General features: G+C 52.2%; 1 protein-coding gene across 2 annotated transcripts; it reads left to right on the top strand.

Moving 5' to 3' along the window:
* Positions 1 to 4,859: 4,859 nt before the first annotated feature.
* Positions 4,860 to 16,929, top strand: LOC115072957 (probable beta-D-xylosidase 5). 2 transcript variants are annotated; one of them, XM_029570999.1, is made up of 15 exons: positions 4,860 to 4,965; positions 7,243 to 7,560; positions 8,076 to 8,236; positions 8,859 to 9,018; positions 9,102 to 9,272; positions 9,647 to 9,738; positions 10,740 to 10,897; positions 10,978 to 11,081; positions 12,947 to 13,171; positions 13,260 to 13,345; positions 13,858 to 13,994; positions 14,477 to 14,566; positions 14,819 to 15,027; positions 15,212 to 15,418; positions 15,814 to 16,929. In XM_029570999.1, exons 2-15 carry the CDS (start codon positions 7,408 to 7,410, stop codon positions 16,099 to 16,101), a joined length of 2,241 nt encoding a protein of 746 aa, XP_029426859.1. In that variant the 5' UTR covers positions 4,860 to 4,965; positions 7,243 to 7,407; the 3' UTR covers positions 16,102 to 16,929. The 2 variants fall into 2 exon arrangements, with proteins under 2 accessions (XP_029426859.1, XP_029426858.1); XM_029570998.1 differs by having other exon boundaries at positions 4,909 to 5,080.
* Positions 16,930 to 18,865: the final 1,936 nt, after the last annotated feature.

The raw sequence follows: 18,865 nt of genomic DNA, 5'->3' as shown, positions 1-18,865 counted from the left end.
GTCTACAGCTGGAGCAGAGGTGCCAAAGCCCCAAGGCACCCTTCATATGACTGGGAGACAGGCATTCCAGATCCCAGCTCATTTCTAGAGCTGGAGCAGAGGTGCCAAAGCCCCAAGGCGCCCTTCATATGACTGGGAGACAGGCGTTCCAGATCCCAGACTCATTTCTACAGCTGGAGCAGAGGTGCCAAAGCCCCAAGGCGCCCTTTATATGACTGGGAGACAGGCATTCCAGATCCCAGCTCATTTCTAGAGCTGGAGCAGAGGTGCCAAAGCCCCAAGGCACCCTTCATATGACTGGGAGACAGGCATTCCAGATCCCAGCTCATGTCTACAGCTGGAGCAGAGGTGCCAAAGCCCCAAGGCACCCTTCATATGACTGGGAGACAGGCATTCCAGATCCCAGCTCATTTCTAGAGCTGGAGCAGAGGTGCCAAAGCCCCAAGGCGCCCTTCATATGACTGGGAGACAGGCGTTCCAGATCCCAGACTCATTTCTACAGCTGGAGCAGAGGTGCCAAAGCCCCAAGGCGCCCTTCATATGACTGGGAGACAGGCGTTCCAGATCCCAGACTCATTTCTACAGCTGGAGCAGAGGTGCCAAAGCCCCAAGGCGCCCTTTATATGACTGGGAGAGAGGCGTTCCAGATCCCAGACTCATTTCTACAGCTGGAGCAGAGGTGCCAAAGCCCCAAGGCGCCCTTCATATGACTGGGAGACAGGCATTCCAGATCCCAGACTCATGTCTACAGCTGGAGCAGAGGTGCCAAAGCCCCAAGGCGCCCTTCATATGACTGGGAGACAGGCGTTCCAGATCCCAGACTCATGTCTACAGCTGGAGCAGAGGTGCCAAAGCCCCAAGGCGCCCTTCATATGACTGGGAGACAGGCGTTCCAGATCCCAGCTCATGTCTACAGCTGGAGCAGAGGTGCCAAAGCCCCAAGGCGCCCTTCATATGACTGGGAGACAGGCGTTCCAGATCCCGGCTCATTTCTACAGCTGGAGCAGAGGTGCCAAAGCCCCAAGGCACCCTTCATATGACTGGGAGACAGGCGTTCCAGATCCCAGCTCATTTCTACAGCTGGAGCAGAGGTGCCAAAGCCCCAAGGCGCCCTTCATATGACTGGGAGACAGGCGTTCCAGATCCCAGCTCATTTCTACAGCTGGAGCAGAGGTGCCAAAGCCCCAAGGCGCCCTTCATATGACTGGGAAACAGGCGTTCCAGATCCCAGACTCATTTCTACAGCTGGAGCAGAGGTGCCAAAGCCCCAAGGCGCCCTTCATATTACTGGGAGACAGGCGTTCCAGATCCCAGCTCATTTCTAGAGCTGGAGCAGAGGTGCCAAAGCCCCAAGGCGCCCTTCATATGACTGGGAGACAGGCGTTCCAGATCCCAGCTCATTTCTACAGCTGGAGCAGAGGTGCCAAAGCCCCAAGGCGCCCTTCATATGACTGGGAGACAGGCGTTCCAGATCCCAGCTCATTTCTACAGCTGGAGCAGAGGTGCCAAAGCCCCAAGGCGCCCTTCATATGACTGGGAGACAGGCGTTCCAGATCCCAGCTCATTTCTACAGCTGGAGCAGAGGTGCCAAAGCCCCAAGGCGCCCTTCATATGACTGGGAGACAGGCGTTCCAGATCCCAGCTCATTTCTACAGCTGGAGCAGAGGTGCCAAAGCCCCAAGGCGCCCTTCATATGACTGGGAGACAGGCGTTCCAGATCCCAGACTCATTTCTACAGCTGGAGCAGAGGTGCCAAAGCCCCAAGGCGCCCTTCATATGACTGGGAGAGAGGCGTTCCAGATCCCAGCTCATTTCTACAGCTGGAGCAGAGGTGCCAAAGCCCCAAGGCGCCCTTCATATGACTGGGAGACAGGAGTTCCAGATCCCGGCTCATGTCTACAGCTGGAGCAGAGGTGCCAAAGCCCCAAGGCACCCTTCATATGACTAGGAGACAGGCGTTCCAGATCCCGGCTCATTTCTAGAGCTGGAGCAGAGGTGCCAAAGCCCCAAGGCGCCCTTCATATGACTGGGAGACAGGAGTTCCAGATCCCAGGCTCATTTCGTATCAAATGTTCCATCTGCCCTCTGGTGTTCACATGGCGAAAGGAAGCCTGAGAAGCTTGTGAGATATTTATTATTACACCAAGAAGCTATGAGCTTTGCCCTCAGACGGGACAGAGTGATTTAGCATCACCAGCCCTAAACTCTGGCGATCTGGAATGCTTTCCCAGGTGTATCCCACTATTATACAACATGAAGACTGGGAGAGAGGCGTTCCAGATCCCAGACTCATTTCTACAGCTGGAGCAGAGGTGCCAAAGCCCCAAGGCGCCCTTCATATGACTGGGAGACAGGCATTCCAGATCCCAGACTCATGTCTACAGCTGGAGCAGAGGTGCCAAAGCCCCAAGGCGCCCTTCATATGACTGGGAGACAGGCGTTCCAGATCCCAGACTCATGTCTACAGCTGGAGCAGAGGTGCCAAAGCCCCAAGGCGCCCTTCATATGACTGGGAGACAGGCGTTCCAGATCCCAGCTCATGTCTACAGCTGGAGCAGAGGTGCCAAAGCCCCAAGGCGCCCTTCATATGACTGGGAGACAGGCGTTCCAGATCCCGGCTCATTTCTACAGCTGGAGCAGAGGTGCCAAAGCCCCAAGGCACCCTTCATATGACTGGGAGACAGGCGTTCCAGATCCCAGCTCATTTCTACAGCTGGAGCAGAGGTGCCAAAGCCCCAAGGCGCCCTTCATATGACTGGGAGACAGGCGTTCCAGATCCCAGCTCATTTCTACAGCTGGAGCAGAGGTGCCAAAGCCCCAAGGCGCCCTTCATATGACTGGGAAACAGGCGTTCCAGATCCCAGACTCATTTCTACAGCTGGAGCAGAGGTGCCAAAGCCCCAAGGCGCCCTTCATATTACTGGGAGACAGGCGTTCCAGATCCCAGCTCATTTCTAGAGCTGGAGCAGAGGTGCCAAAGCCCCAAGGCGCCCTTCATATGACTGGGAGACAGGCGTTCCAGATCCCAGCTCATTTCTACAGCTGGAGCAGAGGTGCCAAAGCCCCAAGGCGCCCTTCATATGACTGGGAGACAGGCGTTCCAGATCCCAGCTCATTTCTACAGCTGGAGCAGAGGTGCCAAAGCCCCAAGGCGCCCTTCATATGACTGGGAGACAGGCGTTCCAGATCCCAGCTCATTTCTACAGCTGGAGCAGAGGTGCCAAAGCCCCAAGGCGCCCTTCATATGACTGGGAGACAGGCGTTCCAGATCCCAGCTCATTTCTACAGCTGGAGCAGAGGTGCCAAAGCCCCAAGGCGCCCTTCATATGACTGGGAGACAGGCGTTCCAGATCCCAGACTCATTTCTACAGCTGGAGCAGAGGTGCCAAAGCCCCAAGGCGCCCTTCATATGACTGGGAGAGAGGCGTTCCAGATCCCAGCTCATTTCTACAGCTGGAGCAGAGGTGCCAAAGCCCCAAGGCGCCCTTCATATGACTGGGAGACAGGAGTTCCAGATCCCGGCTCATGTCTACAGCTGGAGCAGAGGTGCCAAAGCCCCAAGGCACCCTTCATATGACTAGGAGACAGGCGTTCCAGATCCCGGCTCATTTCTAGAGCTGGAGCAGAGGTGCCAAAGCCCCAAGGCGCCCTTCATATGACTGGGAGACAGGAGTTCCAGATCCCAGGCTCATTTCGTATCAAATGTTCCATCTGCCCTCTGGTGTTCACATGGCGAAAGGAAGCCTGAGAAGCTTGTGAGATATTTATTATTACACCAAGAAGCTATGAGCTTTGCCCTCAGACGGGACAGAGTGATTTAGCATCACCAGCCCTAAACTCTGGCGATCTGGAATGCTTTCCCAGGTGTATCCCACTATTATACAACATGAAGGGCAAAAAATAACTTTTCAACGCCTCTCTAATTTCTCCTACTGTTACTGGGCCCTTTAGCATAAGAGACCAAGACATCCATACTTTTCAAATGACGAATTGCAAAATGTGTGTACATCAATAAAGCTCTTGGATGTGAAGCAGCAGATGCTGAGAGCGCAGGACTTTTCCGAGGACCTTGAGTCCCTTAATCCTTAATGCGAGCTCAAATAACATGTTCAGATTTGGAGCAGTGTGAATCAGTCCCAACATTTATCATGAGGTGTATATTTGGGATTTCAATTTTGTTTCAAGGATAACTTGGACCTTCTTATCTGAACAAGCTAATTACAGCCAAAGCAAAGCTGGTCTGACTCATGCTGCTACACAATGTACCCTCCCTGCTATCTCCCTCACCAGAGAATTCAGATGCTCACAGCTCTGCAAGTCACGGGAGGGGGGAGGTGATGTGTATGTGTGTGTGTGTGTGTGTGGGGGGGGGGAATACATCATTGCGTGTCATTTTCAGGGCCGGTGCATCCCATTAGGCGCCCTAGGCAGTCGCCTAGGGCGCCAACCATTAGGGAGGTGCTGAAGAGCAGCCACGTGGGGCTGCGAGTGGAGCTCATCCCACTCATGGCAGAGAGGAGCAGAGACTCGGCTGGCTGGGAACAGTGGCCATCCTGCTTGCGGGCAAGAAAAGCACACACTCGGCGGGCCACGAGGTCAGGCAAAATAGCATTTCTGACTTTCCAGCAGCGGCTGCTCACAACATTTTCTAAAGTATTCGCATTGTAAAAATCTAGCACGTGCTAAACGCTGTACTTTTCAGAAAAAAAATGAAATAAAATAAATAGAAAATGAACCAAAAAAACCCAAACAAACAAATCGAGTTATTTTCCAGGCACACCTGTTTTCCAATACTTTCAATCTACAAGCACAAAACAAAACAAAACTACAGCTCCCAGCATCCCCGGCTGTCAGTGCTCTTCTGATTGGCCCAAGCTCGAGCAGAACCGGAAGCTGTGCAGCCAGAGGGGAAGCGTGCGGGAGGCGAACGCGTCAGCAATGCGCTCGGAGAGAAGCCCTTCCTAGGTGCTGGAGGTCTTTTCCGCTTTCCTGCAGCTCAGCATTCAGCGTCTTGTTATTATTTTTTTTAATCCTTTGCGCTTCTTTTTAAGGGGGCGTAAGCGAAGCTTGGAGCAGGCAGGTAGAAGTGATTTTGTTTTGCAATACTTCCTGCACAGGGCACCACCACTACCACTGCCCCCCGCCGGGTACCCTGTGCAGTGCCCTTTGGCGAGACCTTTGCTGCCAGGACAGGCAGAGTGACCCCCGGCCGAGCTGTGGAATCTGTTGACGTGGTCAGGGCCACTGGCATAGCGAGGCTTAAAAGTGGTTGGGCAAGTTCCTGGAGAAGTCCATAACGCATTGTTAGAAAGGGAGACTAAAGAAAGCCACGGTTATCCCTGGGACAGGAATTAGATCTGCTGGGTGCTTGTGACCGAGACTGGACACCGTCAGAGACGGGATGCTGGGCTCGGTGGACCTTGGTATGGCCTGTGCTTCAGGGGAGAGCAGAAGGCTGGAGAGGGCAGGCAGGAGGTAGCCAGCGTTAGATGTCTTTCAGTAATTGAGCAAATAAGGAGAATAAAGAGCTGCGTTTGGAATAAAAGGAGTCTGCTGCCTGTGTGTGGAATAAGTGTAAAGTGCTGGGCCCTCAGAACTGGAACCTAGCACCTCGATCACAACTTTAGCTTGCTTTCGTTTTCCTCCTGTTTGTATCTGCTCGGTATCCCCCATGGCCGCTACAGTAAAGCATTGTACTGGGTCCCTGTCATTCGGGACGATACAGTAAAGTCCGCTGGAGAGCAGGCGAATGCCCGCTCTCCTGGCGCGCACACACAGGCCACTCTCCTGTGCGTGCGATTCAGTATTCAAATTAGGGTCGGCGGTAAAAAGAGGCGCTAGGGACACTAGCGTGTTCCTAGCGCCTCTTTTTGGACAGGAGCGGCAGCTGTCAGCAGATGTTCAATTTTGCTGGCGCCTGTTCTCAAACCCGCTGATACCCACAGGCTCGGAAACCAGACGCCTTTAAAATTGAGCGTCCGGTTTTCAAGCCGTGGGCCGACTTCAAATTTATTTTTTTTTTTTACTTTTTGTAACTTTCGGGACCTCTGACTTAATATCACCATGATATTAAGTCAGAGGGTGCACAGAAAAGCAGTTTTTACTACTTTTCTGTGCACTTTCCCGGTGCCTGGAGAAATTAGCGCCTACCTTTGGGTAGGCGCTAATTTCTGAAAGTAAAATGTGCGGCTTGGCTGCACATTTTCCTTTCTGAATCGTGCGGGGAATACCTAATGGGGTCATCAACATGCATTTGCATGTTGTGGGCGCTATTAGGTTCGGGGGAGGGGTTGGACGCGCGTTTTCGACCCCTTACTGAATAAGGGGTAACGCTAGCACGTCGAAAACACGCGTCCAATCGTGGGTTACCAGTGAGCCGCTTCAGAGCGCACTGTACTGTATCGGCCTGATTGATAGAGAGGGTGGCAGGTAGTATCTCCAAAGTACCACGAGATGGCACCAATGCCCCAATAAATGAACAAAATCTGTTTTTGCTTTTTTTTTCAACTAGCATTCAATCTGCGAGCATCCCTAATGCGTTCCATGCAATTTTATCTGTACATTAGAAGAAAGAGCTGGGGTTATACAGAAGTTCACAATATACTATAAAAGTGCTCCTTAATAAAAAATGCTGCACTATATAGCAGAAGTTCAGAAAAATCCCAGGAACTGGCCCAGCCTGGCCTTGATGAGTGGAAAATTCTGGTGCTCTCACCCATAAGCTTTTGTTTCCAATCCACCAATTCAAGACTGGATTAGACTGATAGTGGCCAAAGGAGCAGGAGGCACAGGTGAAAAGAGTGGGTTGAATATTTAGGTTACACACAAAGGTGCTGAATTAGCACTCAGAGCAGTAGCACCACTCATCAAAGCTTCAACCTTGGCTGCTCACCATTCACCTATCTCTCATCAACTTTCATAATTCAAGTACCTTAAAAACAAGTTAAAAAACCTGTCATGTAACTTAAAACATTTCTGTACCACCTCTGGATTAATTCATCCATTTGAAGTGGTGTACAATTGGATAAAATAATGTATTAAAAGTAAATCATTCACTCATCTGCTGAATGGCTCAGTAAGTAGAACAGGATATTTTAGTTCTGCGCTCATATTAGCACCTGAAATATCTATAGGAAAAGGAGGCTTTGCAGGGGGATGTCGTGGTCTAGGGAGGGGAGAATGGGAATTAGGAGACAAGTACATAGCAACAGAGATAACAAATGGATTATTTTATTAATTCAGGATTCTGAATATTACCCACGACTGTGAGCTCGTGACCCCTCTGGGACTTTGCTCCAGTTCTGCTCAAGGATTGGTCTGCAGAAAGCCGGGCTCCTTTGCTCGCCCAGGCTGGTATTGAGTGACTCTGAAGTTCACGCCGGCCCATCGCAGTCTGAAGGCTCCAGAATGCATTTCCAGGAGCTTGTGGTGACTTTTCTCTTTCTGAGCACAATGGTGTCCTCTGAGCAGGAATACCCATTCATGGACCCCTCGCTACCCTGGCATGATAGAGTTAATGATCTGGTTAACAGACTGACCCTGGAAGAAATGGTACTTCAGGTAAGCAAAGCTCAAATTAATAAAACACACAAAATAAGCCATATGGTCATCACTTGTTCTCTTCTCAGGCGATGAATCTCTGCATCGGCCACTGAAGACCATTGTGCCTTCTGCTTCAAATGAAATGTAATATTTTATTGAATCTGTTTACTTCTCTCTGCCTTTTCCTTCACTGCTGATTATATGGGTTGTAATTTTGTAGCTTTCTAATTTTGCAAATTTTGGGAACAGTCTAACCACAAAAAGCAAGGAAGCAGCTTTTCAAAGTCACAGGTATCAAAGCTGACTTAACTTAGCAAAGACTCTTCATAGGGATCATAGAATCGTACATCTGTTTAAAAAAAGGACACTGCTACAAGTTCATCTGATCGTTAGGAAAGAAATAAACGTCTGTCCCTTGTAGTGTGAAATAACCTAGTTGCGTTGTATCACAAAAAGTGCTACGCAATGGTTTCTAAACCGCCATTTTGTACAGGCACTGATAAGAGTCATGAGAAACCTTATTAAATTTACAGATGGCCAGAGGAGGTGCACGGAAGAATGGTCCTGCCCCGCCCATTGAGCGGCTTGGAATAAAACCCTACTCCTGGAACACGGAGTGTCTCAGGGGCGATGTAGAGGCTCCAGGATGGGCAACTTCATTCCCGCAGGCTCTTGGGTTGGCAGCTTCCTTCAGGTATCCTCTGTTTGCTTGCCTCAATGGGGGTGTTGGCCTGGCAGAATGATCTGTAGGCTAGAGCAGTTTTCTGCTCCTCGGATGACTCTCACCCAGCAAAGGAGCTGTGTCCTGATTAGATTGTAAGCCATGCTGAGAAGAGACTATCTGGAACGTTTCTGTACAGTGCTGTGTAGGTTAAGCAGTGCCGCAGAAGTGGTGATTAGTGGTAGTAAAGAGGTTCCTGAACATTTCTAGAAATACAAGGTTGGCGGGAGCGCTGGCAGTGGATCTGAGGAGCACTTTGTGAGTTCATGACATGGGTCCACCAGTTGATCAGAGCTCTGCAGATGCATTTCTCATAAAAGAAATCCTGGTGCCCCCGAGGATACGAGAAACCTTAGCAGGCATCACTGCAGTCAAAAGACACAGTCAGAATGTTTCTTCTGCTGATTTTCTTTAGTTGATAGTATCTTGAGTTTAATAGCAGGAAATGACCAGCATTAGAAATAGAAGAATTGTGTGTCATGGGCTCCTGGCCCTGTGTAACCAGGTGTCCCTGTGTTAGTCAAGCAGCCATTCGGTCTCTCCTTTGGGTTGTGTCTTGTCCCAGTTGTTCAGTCTTTCTCTCTCCCTCTCGCAGCACTGACCTGATCTACCGTGTTGCCAATGCCACAGCAACAGAGGTCAGAGCGAAGCACAACTATTTCATGTCCGTTGGCAACTATGATGACCACACTGGACTGAGCTGCTTCAGCCCTGTGATAAACATTATGAGGCACCCGCTCTGGGGGAGAAACCAGGTAGCGTTTACAGATCCTACAACTTGCAGGTACCTTCTGCATATCCAGACTGCTCACGGCATCCTCTCTCTTTTCTTTCTAAGGAGACCTATGGTGAGGATCCTTTCCTGAGTGGAGTCCTTTCTGCAGCTTTTGTAAAGGGGCTGCAGGGAGATCATCCTCGATACCTCAAAGCAAGTGCTGGCTGCAAACATTTTGATGTTCATGGTGGTCCTGAAAACATCCCCGTGTCCAGGTTCAGCTTTGATGCCAGGGTGAGACTTTCAGCCACCCCAGAGGACAGGGAGATCGGGACAGGTTAAGCCATGCACCTTCCGTTTTAGGATTAATTACTCGATGCCCTGCTGGAGCTCCCTGACCTCTCATAGTTATAAGAATGCACTTTCCTTATATTCCTCATTTGTAATTAGGGATGCTTAATGTGAATAAAATGATTCTCAACTACAGATTTTCAGCTAAAGTCAAATCAGCATGGTCCATAAAACTACCTGTTGTATCTTTTGAAGACCTGGAGTAGATTACTACCATTAATAACTGCTCAATCCCTAAGAAGGTGACAAACGGTGAAAATGTGCACTAAACCTCCGAGTGCTTGCTGTGTGAATACCTGCTGTCCCTGTGCTTGCAGGTCGAAGAGAGAGATTGGAGAATGACCTTCCTTCCACAGTTCCAGGCCTGCGTCCAAGCTGGAACCTATAGCATCATGTGCAGCTACAACAGGTGAGCCGTGCCTGCAGTGACTCCTAAGCTGGAACCTATAGCATCATGTGCAGCTACAACAGGTGAGCTGTGCCTGCAGTGAATCCTAAGCTAAGAACAGAAGCCCATGGATTGGTGGCAGTGGTGGGGACACTGGCACAAGAGACTGATTTGGTGGGGATACTGTGGCACAAGACACTGATTTGGTGGCAGTGGTGGGAACACTGGCACAAGAGACAGTGATTTGGTGGGGACACTGTGGCACAAGAGAGTGATTTGGAGGCAGTGGTGGGGACACTGTGGCACAAGAGACAGTGATTTGGTGGGGACACTGGCACAAGAGACTGATTTGGTGGCAGTGGTGGGGACACTGGCACAAGAGACAGTGATTTGGTGGGGACACTGTGGCACAAGAGAGTGATTTGGAGGCAGTGGTGGGGACACTGGCACAAGAGACTGATTTGGTGGCAGTGGTGGGGACACTGGCACAAGAGACTGATTTGGTGGGGACACTGTGGCACAAGAGAGTGATTTGGTGGCAGTGGTGGGGACAGTGTGGGACAAGAGACAGTGATTTGGTGGCAGTGGTGGGGACACTGTGGCACAAGAGACAGTGATTTGGTGGCAGTGGTGGGGACATTGTGGCACAAGAGACAGTGATTTGGTGGCAGTACTGGCTGCTATGGACTTCCATTCAGGAACAACTTTGTCATTGGTTTCTTGGGCATATAGTTTAACCACCTTGCATAGTTGTGTTTGAGCCATAATTAGAGAGTAGCTCCTGCATACTTGGCTTTTGTTGAATTTGGCCTTGGAAAAAGCCCGTATTGCCCTGGTATGACCAGTGGTCACCGTGGCTAGCAAACGTCTGGCACAGAGTTGTCATGCAGCCACGGTAAGAGATGGGTATAGTGGGGTATTGTCCTCCGTTAATAGACAGAGGAGTTGTGGGATACTGACCCACATTTTCCAGCTCTTTGGCTTGGAGACGGCCATGGATTCTAATTGTACGCGTCTCTTAGGGTGAACGGCGTTCCGGCCTGTGCCAACAAGAAGTTGCTGACAGACATACTGCGAACAGAGTGGGGCTTCCCAGGCTACGTTGTGAGTGACGAGGGAGCCGTGGAATTCATCATGGAGAAGCACGGATTCACCAGGAGCTTCCTGGAGACAGCAGTTGGTTAGTATGGCAGGAAGGGACCACGCGCACGCCACGCCTGAGCTGCACTGACTCTGCTTTCTTCTTTTCGCCTGATCCAGCCTCGGTCTCTGCGGGCTGTAACCTTGAACTGGCCTTCGGCCTGGCAGATAACGTCTTCATGAAAATCCAGGAAGCTGTAGCAGAGGGTAACATCAGTTTGCAGGTAACTGCTGCTGCTTGGCAGCTCCGGCTGTCATGTAAAGTTATGGAAAAAGGGTGCCTGAGTGACTCTCACTGCCTATGCAGAAGCTCCTCATGTATTCTCAGCGGGTTTCCACGGGACGCCATGGGTTTTAGATTTCAGCATATCGGTTCATTTCCGCCTTGCATGATCTTTCAGGGCTGTCCTGGTTTTAAACAGACTGCAGCTGTTTCCTGTGGTCATTGCCCCTACCTGCCCCTCTCATAGGCAGACCTTCCTCTGCCCCCCCCTACCTGCCCCTCTCATAGGCAGGCCTTCCTCTGCCCCCCCCTACCTGCCCCTCTCATAGGCAGGCCTTCCTCTGCCCCCCCTACCTGCCCCTCTCATAGGCAGGCCTTCCTCTGCCCCCCCTACCTGCCCCTCTCATAGGCAGACCTTCCTCTGCCCCCTACCTGCCCCTCTCATAGGCAGGCCTTCCTCTGCCCCCCCTACCTGCCCCTCTCATAGGCAGGCCTTCCTCTGCCCCCCCTACCTGCCCCTCTCATAGGCAGGCCTTCCTCTGCCCCCCCTACCTGCCCCTCTCATAGGCAGGCCTTCCTCTGCCCCCCCCTACCTGCCCCTCTCATAGGCAGGCCTTCCTCTGCCCCCCCTACCTGCCCCTCTCATAGGCAGGCCTTCCTCTGCCCCCCCTACCTGCCCCTCTCATAGGCAGACCTTCCTCTGCCCCCTACCTGCCCCTCTCATAGGCAGGCCTTCCTCTGCCCCCCCTACCTGCCCCTCTCATAGGCAGGCCTTCCTCTGCCCCCCCTACCTGCCCCTCTCATAGGCAGGCCTTCCTCTGCCCCCTACCTGCCCCTGAACACGGCTGCCTCTGGGGTTCTTTTTGTCTGAATCTCCTCAGCTTTGCTCTAGAAGTAAAGCAGAGGGGAAGCCCAGTCACTGCAGTGCCAGGGGTTGAATAAATTGTTCCAACATTGCAAACAGGCATGGAGAGGAAATGTCGGGCAGTAGGACATTTAATTCATACCTGCAGTGTTAATTTTCTTAAAAAATAAAAAAAAAAGTACCGGGTCATGGCCAGTAGTGGCCTCTGCAACTTTAAAAGAGTTCCAGGGAAGTAGAGGTTAACAGAGAAATAATACAACTTAATTCTTAACAAGGGTAATTTTCAATTGTGTGCGCCACTCCGCATATACACGCATAAGGAGCTGCGCCTAAGGTTAGGCCTGGATTTTATAAAGTGCAGTCGGAGCAGCTCAGCTTATAAAATGCCAAAGCTGTCCGTGCACATACAGGTTTGCAATCAAGCAGTGCAAATAATTTCTGCAAATATTTTATCAAAATTTACATAGAAGGTAACCCTCGGTTTGTGTGGCGGCACGGATTCGATGTCTGACTGCGTGCATCTCACTTATAACAAATAGTTACTTGTGTGCGTCCTTTGCTGACAGCTACACCCGTTCACCCGCACCCTCCACTCCTTCACAGCTTGCTCCAGACCCCCCCACCCAAGAAGAGAAGTCCGGTTTCATTTCCGTGACTTGATTAGGAGGTGCAAAAGCACGCGTACGTGTTTGAATGTACATCCACGTTCTCCGTTTTGTAAAACGCGGAAATGTGCGTGCCAAGTCCACCCTAGAATGCGGTAAGATATGCAAGTCCTCCCGCCCTTCTGAAAATGCGCTTACAGCATAGGGAGGCTACGCCCCCAACCCCTTAATCCCTCGCGGTTCCAGGCCCGTGGCCTGGCAGAGAAGAACAGTAAAGAGTGGAAAGCTTGGTTTTCTGATGTTTCGTACCCTGGCAGGACGCTCAGCTTGTGAGACGGAGGTCAGGTAAGTCCCGGGACCCTGCTTCTCGGCCGTGACGCTTGTCTGTAATTGCAGTTGGTGAAGGAGAGGGTGAGCCCGCTGTTCTACACACGAATGCGCCTGGGGGAGTTTGACCCACCAGACATGAACCCTTACAGCACCTTCGACCAGAGCCTGGTGCAGAGCCAGGAGCACAGGAGCCTCTCCCTGGACGCCGCCACCCAGAGCTTCGTCCTGCTGAAGAACCTCCGGCGCGCTCTGCCCCTCAGCCTCGCGGGAATCCGCGGCAGGAAGATTGCGGTAAGAGGCTGCCTCCCCCTGCCTGGGCTGCGGGGCCCTCCAGGACGGCGGCGCCTGACCCCACGTGTCGCCCTTCCTCTCGCTGCAGGTGGTCGGCCCATTCGCCGATGATCCAGGGGTGCTGTTCGGCGACTATTCGCCTGTCCCCGATCCTCAGTACGTGTCCACGCCCAGGTAAGGACCCTTCTCCCTCCACCCGGCGCAGCACAGAGAAGCCCCCCCCGTAGCATTCCCGTAACGTCGGGCCACAGTGTTGACGGGCACCAGCCATGGCTCCCGAACCTCAGGAAGGTGTGACTGCTGCTCGGTGACTGAGTGTGCGGGATAAGCGATATCTCGCTGCTGAAGCCAGTGGATGTCAGCACGGCAGCTGACCCAGTGTCCTGCGAGATCTTATCAATACGGCGCACACTAATTGCACTAAGTGGTGCTTAGACGATGGATCCTTACTTCCTTACTTGATGTGAAAGGGCCAAGGACTGGAAGCTATTTAAGTCCTAGGACAGATGCACCAAACTGCCTTGTAGCCTGTTTACGGAGAGGCAGTCGATAAATCTGAAAATAAACACATTAGTCGGCTCCTCCCGGGAGCAAGGGAAGCTTGTGTTTACAGTTGGAAGTGGACTGAAGATTGTTCTTGCTTCAGGACGCTTTTAGCCATCTCTCTCTCTCTCTCCCCTGTCTAGGAAGGGCCTGGAGACACTGCCGGCTGAAGTCCGCTTCGCTGCAGGGTGCAGCAATCCTAAGTGTGACCAGTACTCCCCCTCTGAGGTGAAGGCAGTGGTACGGCCCGCTGACATCATCATTGTGTGCCTTGGAACAGGTGATGAAACCCAGGGCCTGGCTGGCTCCGCACCGGGTGGTGCGGCCGTTCCCAGGTTCCGCCCGAGTCCTTTTGGGCTGAGCCAGGAAGGATCCGATAGCCTGGTAACCCTTTTCCATGCAGTCTTAAGGATGTGTGTATGGAAAACATTGAGGTTGGCTGAGGCCGCAGAGTTCCTGTTTACCCTGCCCCCATCAAAATAAGTTTTTAGTGTATATTAAATCAGCAGTATGTAAACATGCACAGAAACAAATCCCCACAGGATAGTGCTGGAAAAGAGTGCTGCAGCTCCTATATCCCCGGCTGGCCATAGATTGATGGATCTCAGGACATTTGCAGAATGGGGAGGCTGCTAGGAGGGTGTGTGTGACCCGTATGCTCAGTATATGAGGCAAGGCTAGGCACACTACAGATTATGTAATGAGACATGTTACCTGTTTGTGCCTGGACACAGATTCCTAGTTAAAGTCACTTCTCTGCAGGAACCAGCATAGAGGCTGAAGGAAATGATCGCCAGGACCTCTCCCTACCTGGGCATCAGGATGACCTCCTGAAGGATGTGGTCAGCACAGGTACGTCAGCTGGAGGCTGTCGGTGCACTCTCTGGGGCCAGAGAGCACCGGCAAGGGCTGAGCCTGGGGTAAACCTGTGCGCCTTTTCAGTATTATAAGTGCGGCCTTCAGTGCTGAGGCAGACGTTCCCACTTATTGTTGTAGTCTTGTCTCTTACTGAGAAGACAGGGGTCAGTATCCATCCCCTGCAGTGCGTCCTTCGTGCCTGCTCTCTGCTCTTAGCCGAGCACGCTTCTTTCTCCTTTCTCCCAGCTGCAGGTCGCCCAGTTATTCTGCTTCTCTTCAACGCCGGTCCCTTGGATATCTCATGGGCCAAGGCCAATGAGAGTGTGAGCGCCATCCTGGAATGCTTCTTCCCAGCACAGGCCACTGGCGTGGCTATCGTCAAAACCCTGGTTGATGTGGACAAGACTGATCCAGCAGGCAGGCTTCCTGCCACCTGGCCAGCAGGGATGCATCAGGTGAATTTACTGGTCCACGTTCTTCTTGTGTCAGGGAGCGGGGATGTGCTGCCGGAGGCGACTGCATTCAGCCTGGCAAATGTGGGGAGACTTTTCCATGACTGCAAATGCGATGTCTCTTACTGTCATGACCCAAGTGCCCCCTGCCAGGAGACTAACGGCTTCCTCACTGCACTGCTTGTAGGTGCCCGCAATGAAAAACTACAGCATGGAGGGTCGGACTTACCGTTACTATGGCAACCAAGCGCCGCTGTACCCGTTTGGTTATGGGCTGTCCTACACCACCTTCCACTACAGCGACCTCCGACTAGTGGAGTCCTCGGTGCCCATCTGCGGAAATCTCACCGTGTCCGTGGAGGTGGAAAACACTGGCCAGAGAGATGGCGAGGAGGTAAGGGGAGAGAGCGGTGAGCACAAGAGGAGAGGAGTCCCTGGGCCTAGCCCGGAGGAGAGCCTGGCTGAAAGGGGCTTGCAGGCGCGCCCTGTGAAGCTGGCTCTGGGCACAGAGCACTAGCAGTAAATGCGAGAGACCCCAGGGCTTAGGAGCAAGGCTCATGGGAAACCCTGTCCGAGAAGCAGAGTCCCTAGGCACGTTCTGTCCTGTATTGTTCAGTAGGAGGTAAATGGGAGCAGAAAGGTGGTATTGGCGAGACAGACTTGTTGCGTCAGTGTTTTGTACGTTACCGCGAGGGTGAGACAGAATAAGACGCTCGGTAACCTTTCCATTCTCTGAGGACTCCAGCCTCTGTGCCCGCTCTCAGCTTGTGGCCCTTGCTTCTCCCGCAGGTCGTGCAGCTCTACCTCCGCTGGGCTCAGGCATCGGTGCCGGTCCCTCGCTGGCAGCTGGTGGGCACCCGTCGCCTCCCCATCCCCGCCAGGCGCTCCGTGAAAGTGGGTTTCCAGGTGACGAACCAGCAGCGAGCAGTCTGGACAGAGCAGTGGCTGCTGGAGCCGGGCTCCTTCTCCGTCTTTGTCGGTGGACAGCAGCCGTTCCAGGAGACGAAGGCAAACTCCAACGTGCTCCAGGCCGAGTTCACGGTCTGGGGAGCGGCCCAGCCCCTCGGGCAGTGCTAGTGCTCGGATCCAACAACCCCTCCCCCTGCGAGACAGCCAAAAGTAAAGATGTGCCTTATGTTAACTGTAAAGGACCTTTTTTTTTTTAACCAGGTAGCCTCCATGGGCAGGATCCCCAGCTATTTCACTGCACATTAGGTATAGTCCACTGCCTAGGCCACCAGATTTTGAAAAGCTGCAAATCTGCAGGCCAAAGAGGACCCTGCTTCTGCTTGCTTTACGGCCATGGGCCAGCAGCATTTGAAAGGGGCACATCACGGCACCCTGCCCGTCGATGCCGAAACCTTCAATCCATGAAAGGGGCACGTCACGGCACCCTGCCCGTGGATGCCGAAACCTTCAGTCCATGAAAGGGGCACGCCACGGCACCCTGCCCGTCGATGCCGAAACCTTCAGTCCATGAAAGGGGCACGCCACGGCACCCTGCCCGTCGATGCCGAAACCTTCAGTCCATGAAAGGGGCACGTCACGGCACCCTGCCCGTCGATGCCGAAACCTTCAATCCATTGCTGCAGGGTTTGCTTGAAGGAAGACACGGTTTGCCTGGTTCAGCTGACATGAACTAATTGTTTTTGGTGACGTAGCAGAAGGCAGTGTTATTTCTGGTGCTCCCTAGCAATGCCATCGGGGGCGGGGGATCTCATGTACTGTGACAGACGTGCTCCCTCCATCAGATCTGAGGGCAATCCAGGGCATTCTCTGCAATGTAACGCACATTTTTATTTCAAAACTTTTGTATACCGCTTATACAAAAAAGCAGAGATCTAGGCGGTTTACAGTCTGTAAACATTCATAATAAAACAAATAAAAGTGAAAAGAATGAACAGAGTACAAGAAGTAACAGTTAAGAGAAGGAACTTAAAGATAGCAGCTCTCGGTCGTATATGTAAGTTGTGCAGATATGGACATAAGTAGTTCATTATCTCATTTTACCTTATTCTCTGACATTAGCAGAGTGAGACGAGATTTGGGGGCCCATTAATTGGACAAGATTTTACTGCCGCTCTCGAGGTGGAACACAGGGGCCAGTGTGGCGATTAGGCAGCCCCTTTGCACCCTCCCGATAGCCTCGAACGTCCTCAGTCAGCCTCTTCTCCCCTCCCTGGGCCCTGCTCACACAGCTTTCCCCCCATCTCTGTGGGCAGAAGGGACGCTTACCTCTTCCTAGCTTCAGGGTTGAGTTTTAAATGAGCAGTGTGCACCTACACTAATTATTATATAGTGAACCCTGAGAGCGCCTTCCACCATCACTTGGGACTCCTCGCTGGAAGCAGACTGCCGGCTCTGGGGACGTCGCACGCTCCCACCTCTGACTGCAGGTTCCCACAGGCCCCGGTCGTTCTGCATGCTGAGGAAAGCTGCTCTTGCGCGGGTGGCACACGCAGGAACCGCTCGCTTCCTGCCGCTTTGGTGCAGCTGTGGGAGTTTGACGTGACATCTGCTTGTGCTCTCTGTTCTGGGCTGAAGCACCAGACGTCCGACCCAGGCCACTACAGCAGAAGCTCAGGCTGCACAGTCCCTCCTAGGTGCCAGCTCTGGCTTTAATCCGCTGCAGAACTGAAAAGTTTCCGGGCATGGTCCTTGAGCACCTCCTGTGTCTGCGCTCCCTGCATTTGCCGCAGATGTTGGAAGTAGATCTGATACCAGAGCACCCCAGAACTGGCATTGATGCTGCGGCTTAACTGCAGGAAAATGGAGGCATCTGAAAGCAGAGCCAGGATTCACTCGGGGCCTGATTTGCTGATGCTTTTTTCCCCATTCTGTGGCTTAGTAAATCAGACTCTGGGTGGGATCTGCTCTTCAGTAGGACCTTGGATAAGTGAAGCCCAGCAGCAGGTCTCGGACTTCACCATTTCCCTTAAGTGTCTCTTGCACCCTCCCCAGTTACCTTCAGGTTTGGGGTTATCCATGTGATGATGAAACGTGTACGGTAGGACTGGGTATACATTGCATTTCTAGTATTTTAGGCCTCTGCATGCAGCCACCTCATGGGTGGAAGGCCTGGTGGCACAATTTCTGTGCTTGCACTGCCAGTTGCTCCAGCAGCTAAGACAAAAGCCAGCCGTACACATGGTGCATTGTAGGACTTGTGCGATCCATGGTCCTTAATGCTTGTTGCAGCTGTGCCTCAGAAATATTCTCCCTGACGAAGTGCAGTGGATGTCAGAGAATGAAATAAACGTACTGCTTTATCCCTGCACCACAGAGTCCTACATACTTCTCTTCCTGCGGGCGCTGTTCCCTCCTGGCCCTCTTCCTACAGCAGCGACGTAACGCTGGGAGATGAGCGCTCAGGCCAGTGACCACGTTTAGCCACTGGTAAGCCCTTCACAGTTGTCACATGCAAGAGAGAGGAGATGCAATCATAGATGCCGACAATACTCCCTCACCTCTGAAGATTGCAGGGGACTTAGGGTCACCCTAGGTAAACACCATTTCTTCCCCTGCTTTCCCATCTTGATTAAAATCCCCAATTTGATCCGAACATTAATCCACTGAATTCTTCCTGTAGGAGGCCTTCTTGACTTAACCATTTTCCCAGGGACCAGAGCTCCCAGAGAACGACTGTTATAAGCTTGTCTTGGCGAGATTGTAAACTTTGTGGAGCAGGGACTCTCTCTTACAGGGATCTGTGTTTTGCTGTATTAAATTAAAATATCACCAGGAAAATATGCTGCAAACACAGGCTTGGCAAACTGGCTGCTTTGTATCATTCAGTCATTAGTGGTGTTCTAGGCACAACACTGCATGACAGCCCACACCA

This window comes from Rhinatrema bivittatum, chromosome 11, assembly GCF_901001135.1.
Source record: "Rhinatrema bivittatum chromosome 11, aRhiBiv1.1, whole genome shotgun sequence".
Lineage (NCBI taxonomy): Eukaryota > Metazoa > Chordata > Amphibia > Gymnophiona > Rhinatrematidae > Rhinatrema > Rhinatrema bivittatum.
This window is presented reverse-complemented; position numbering and strand designations above follow the sequence as displayed.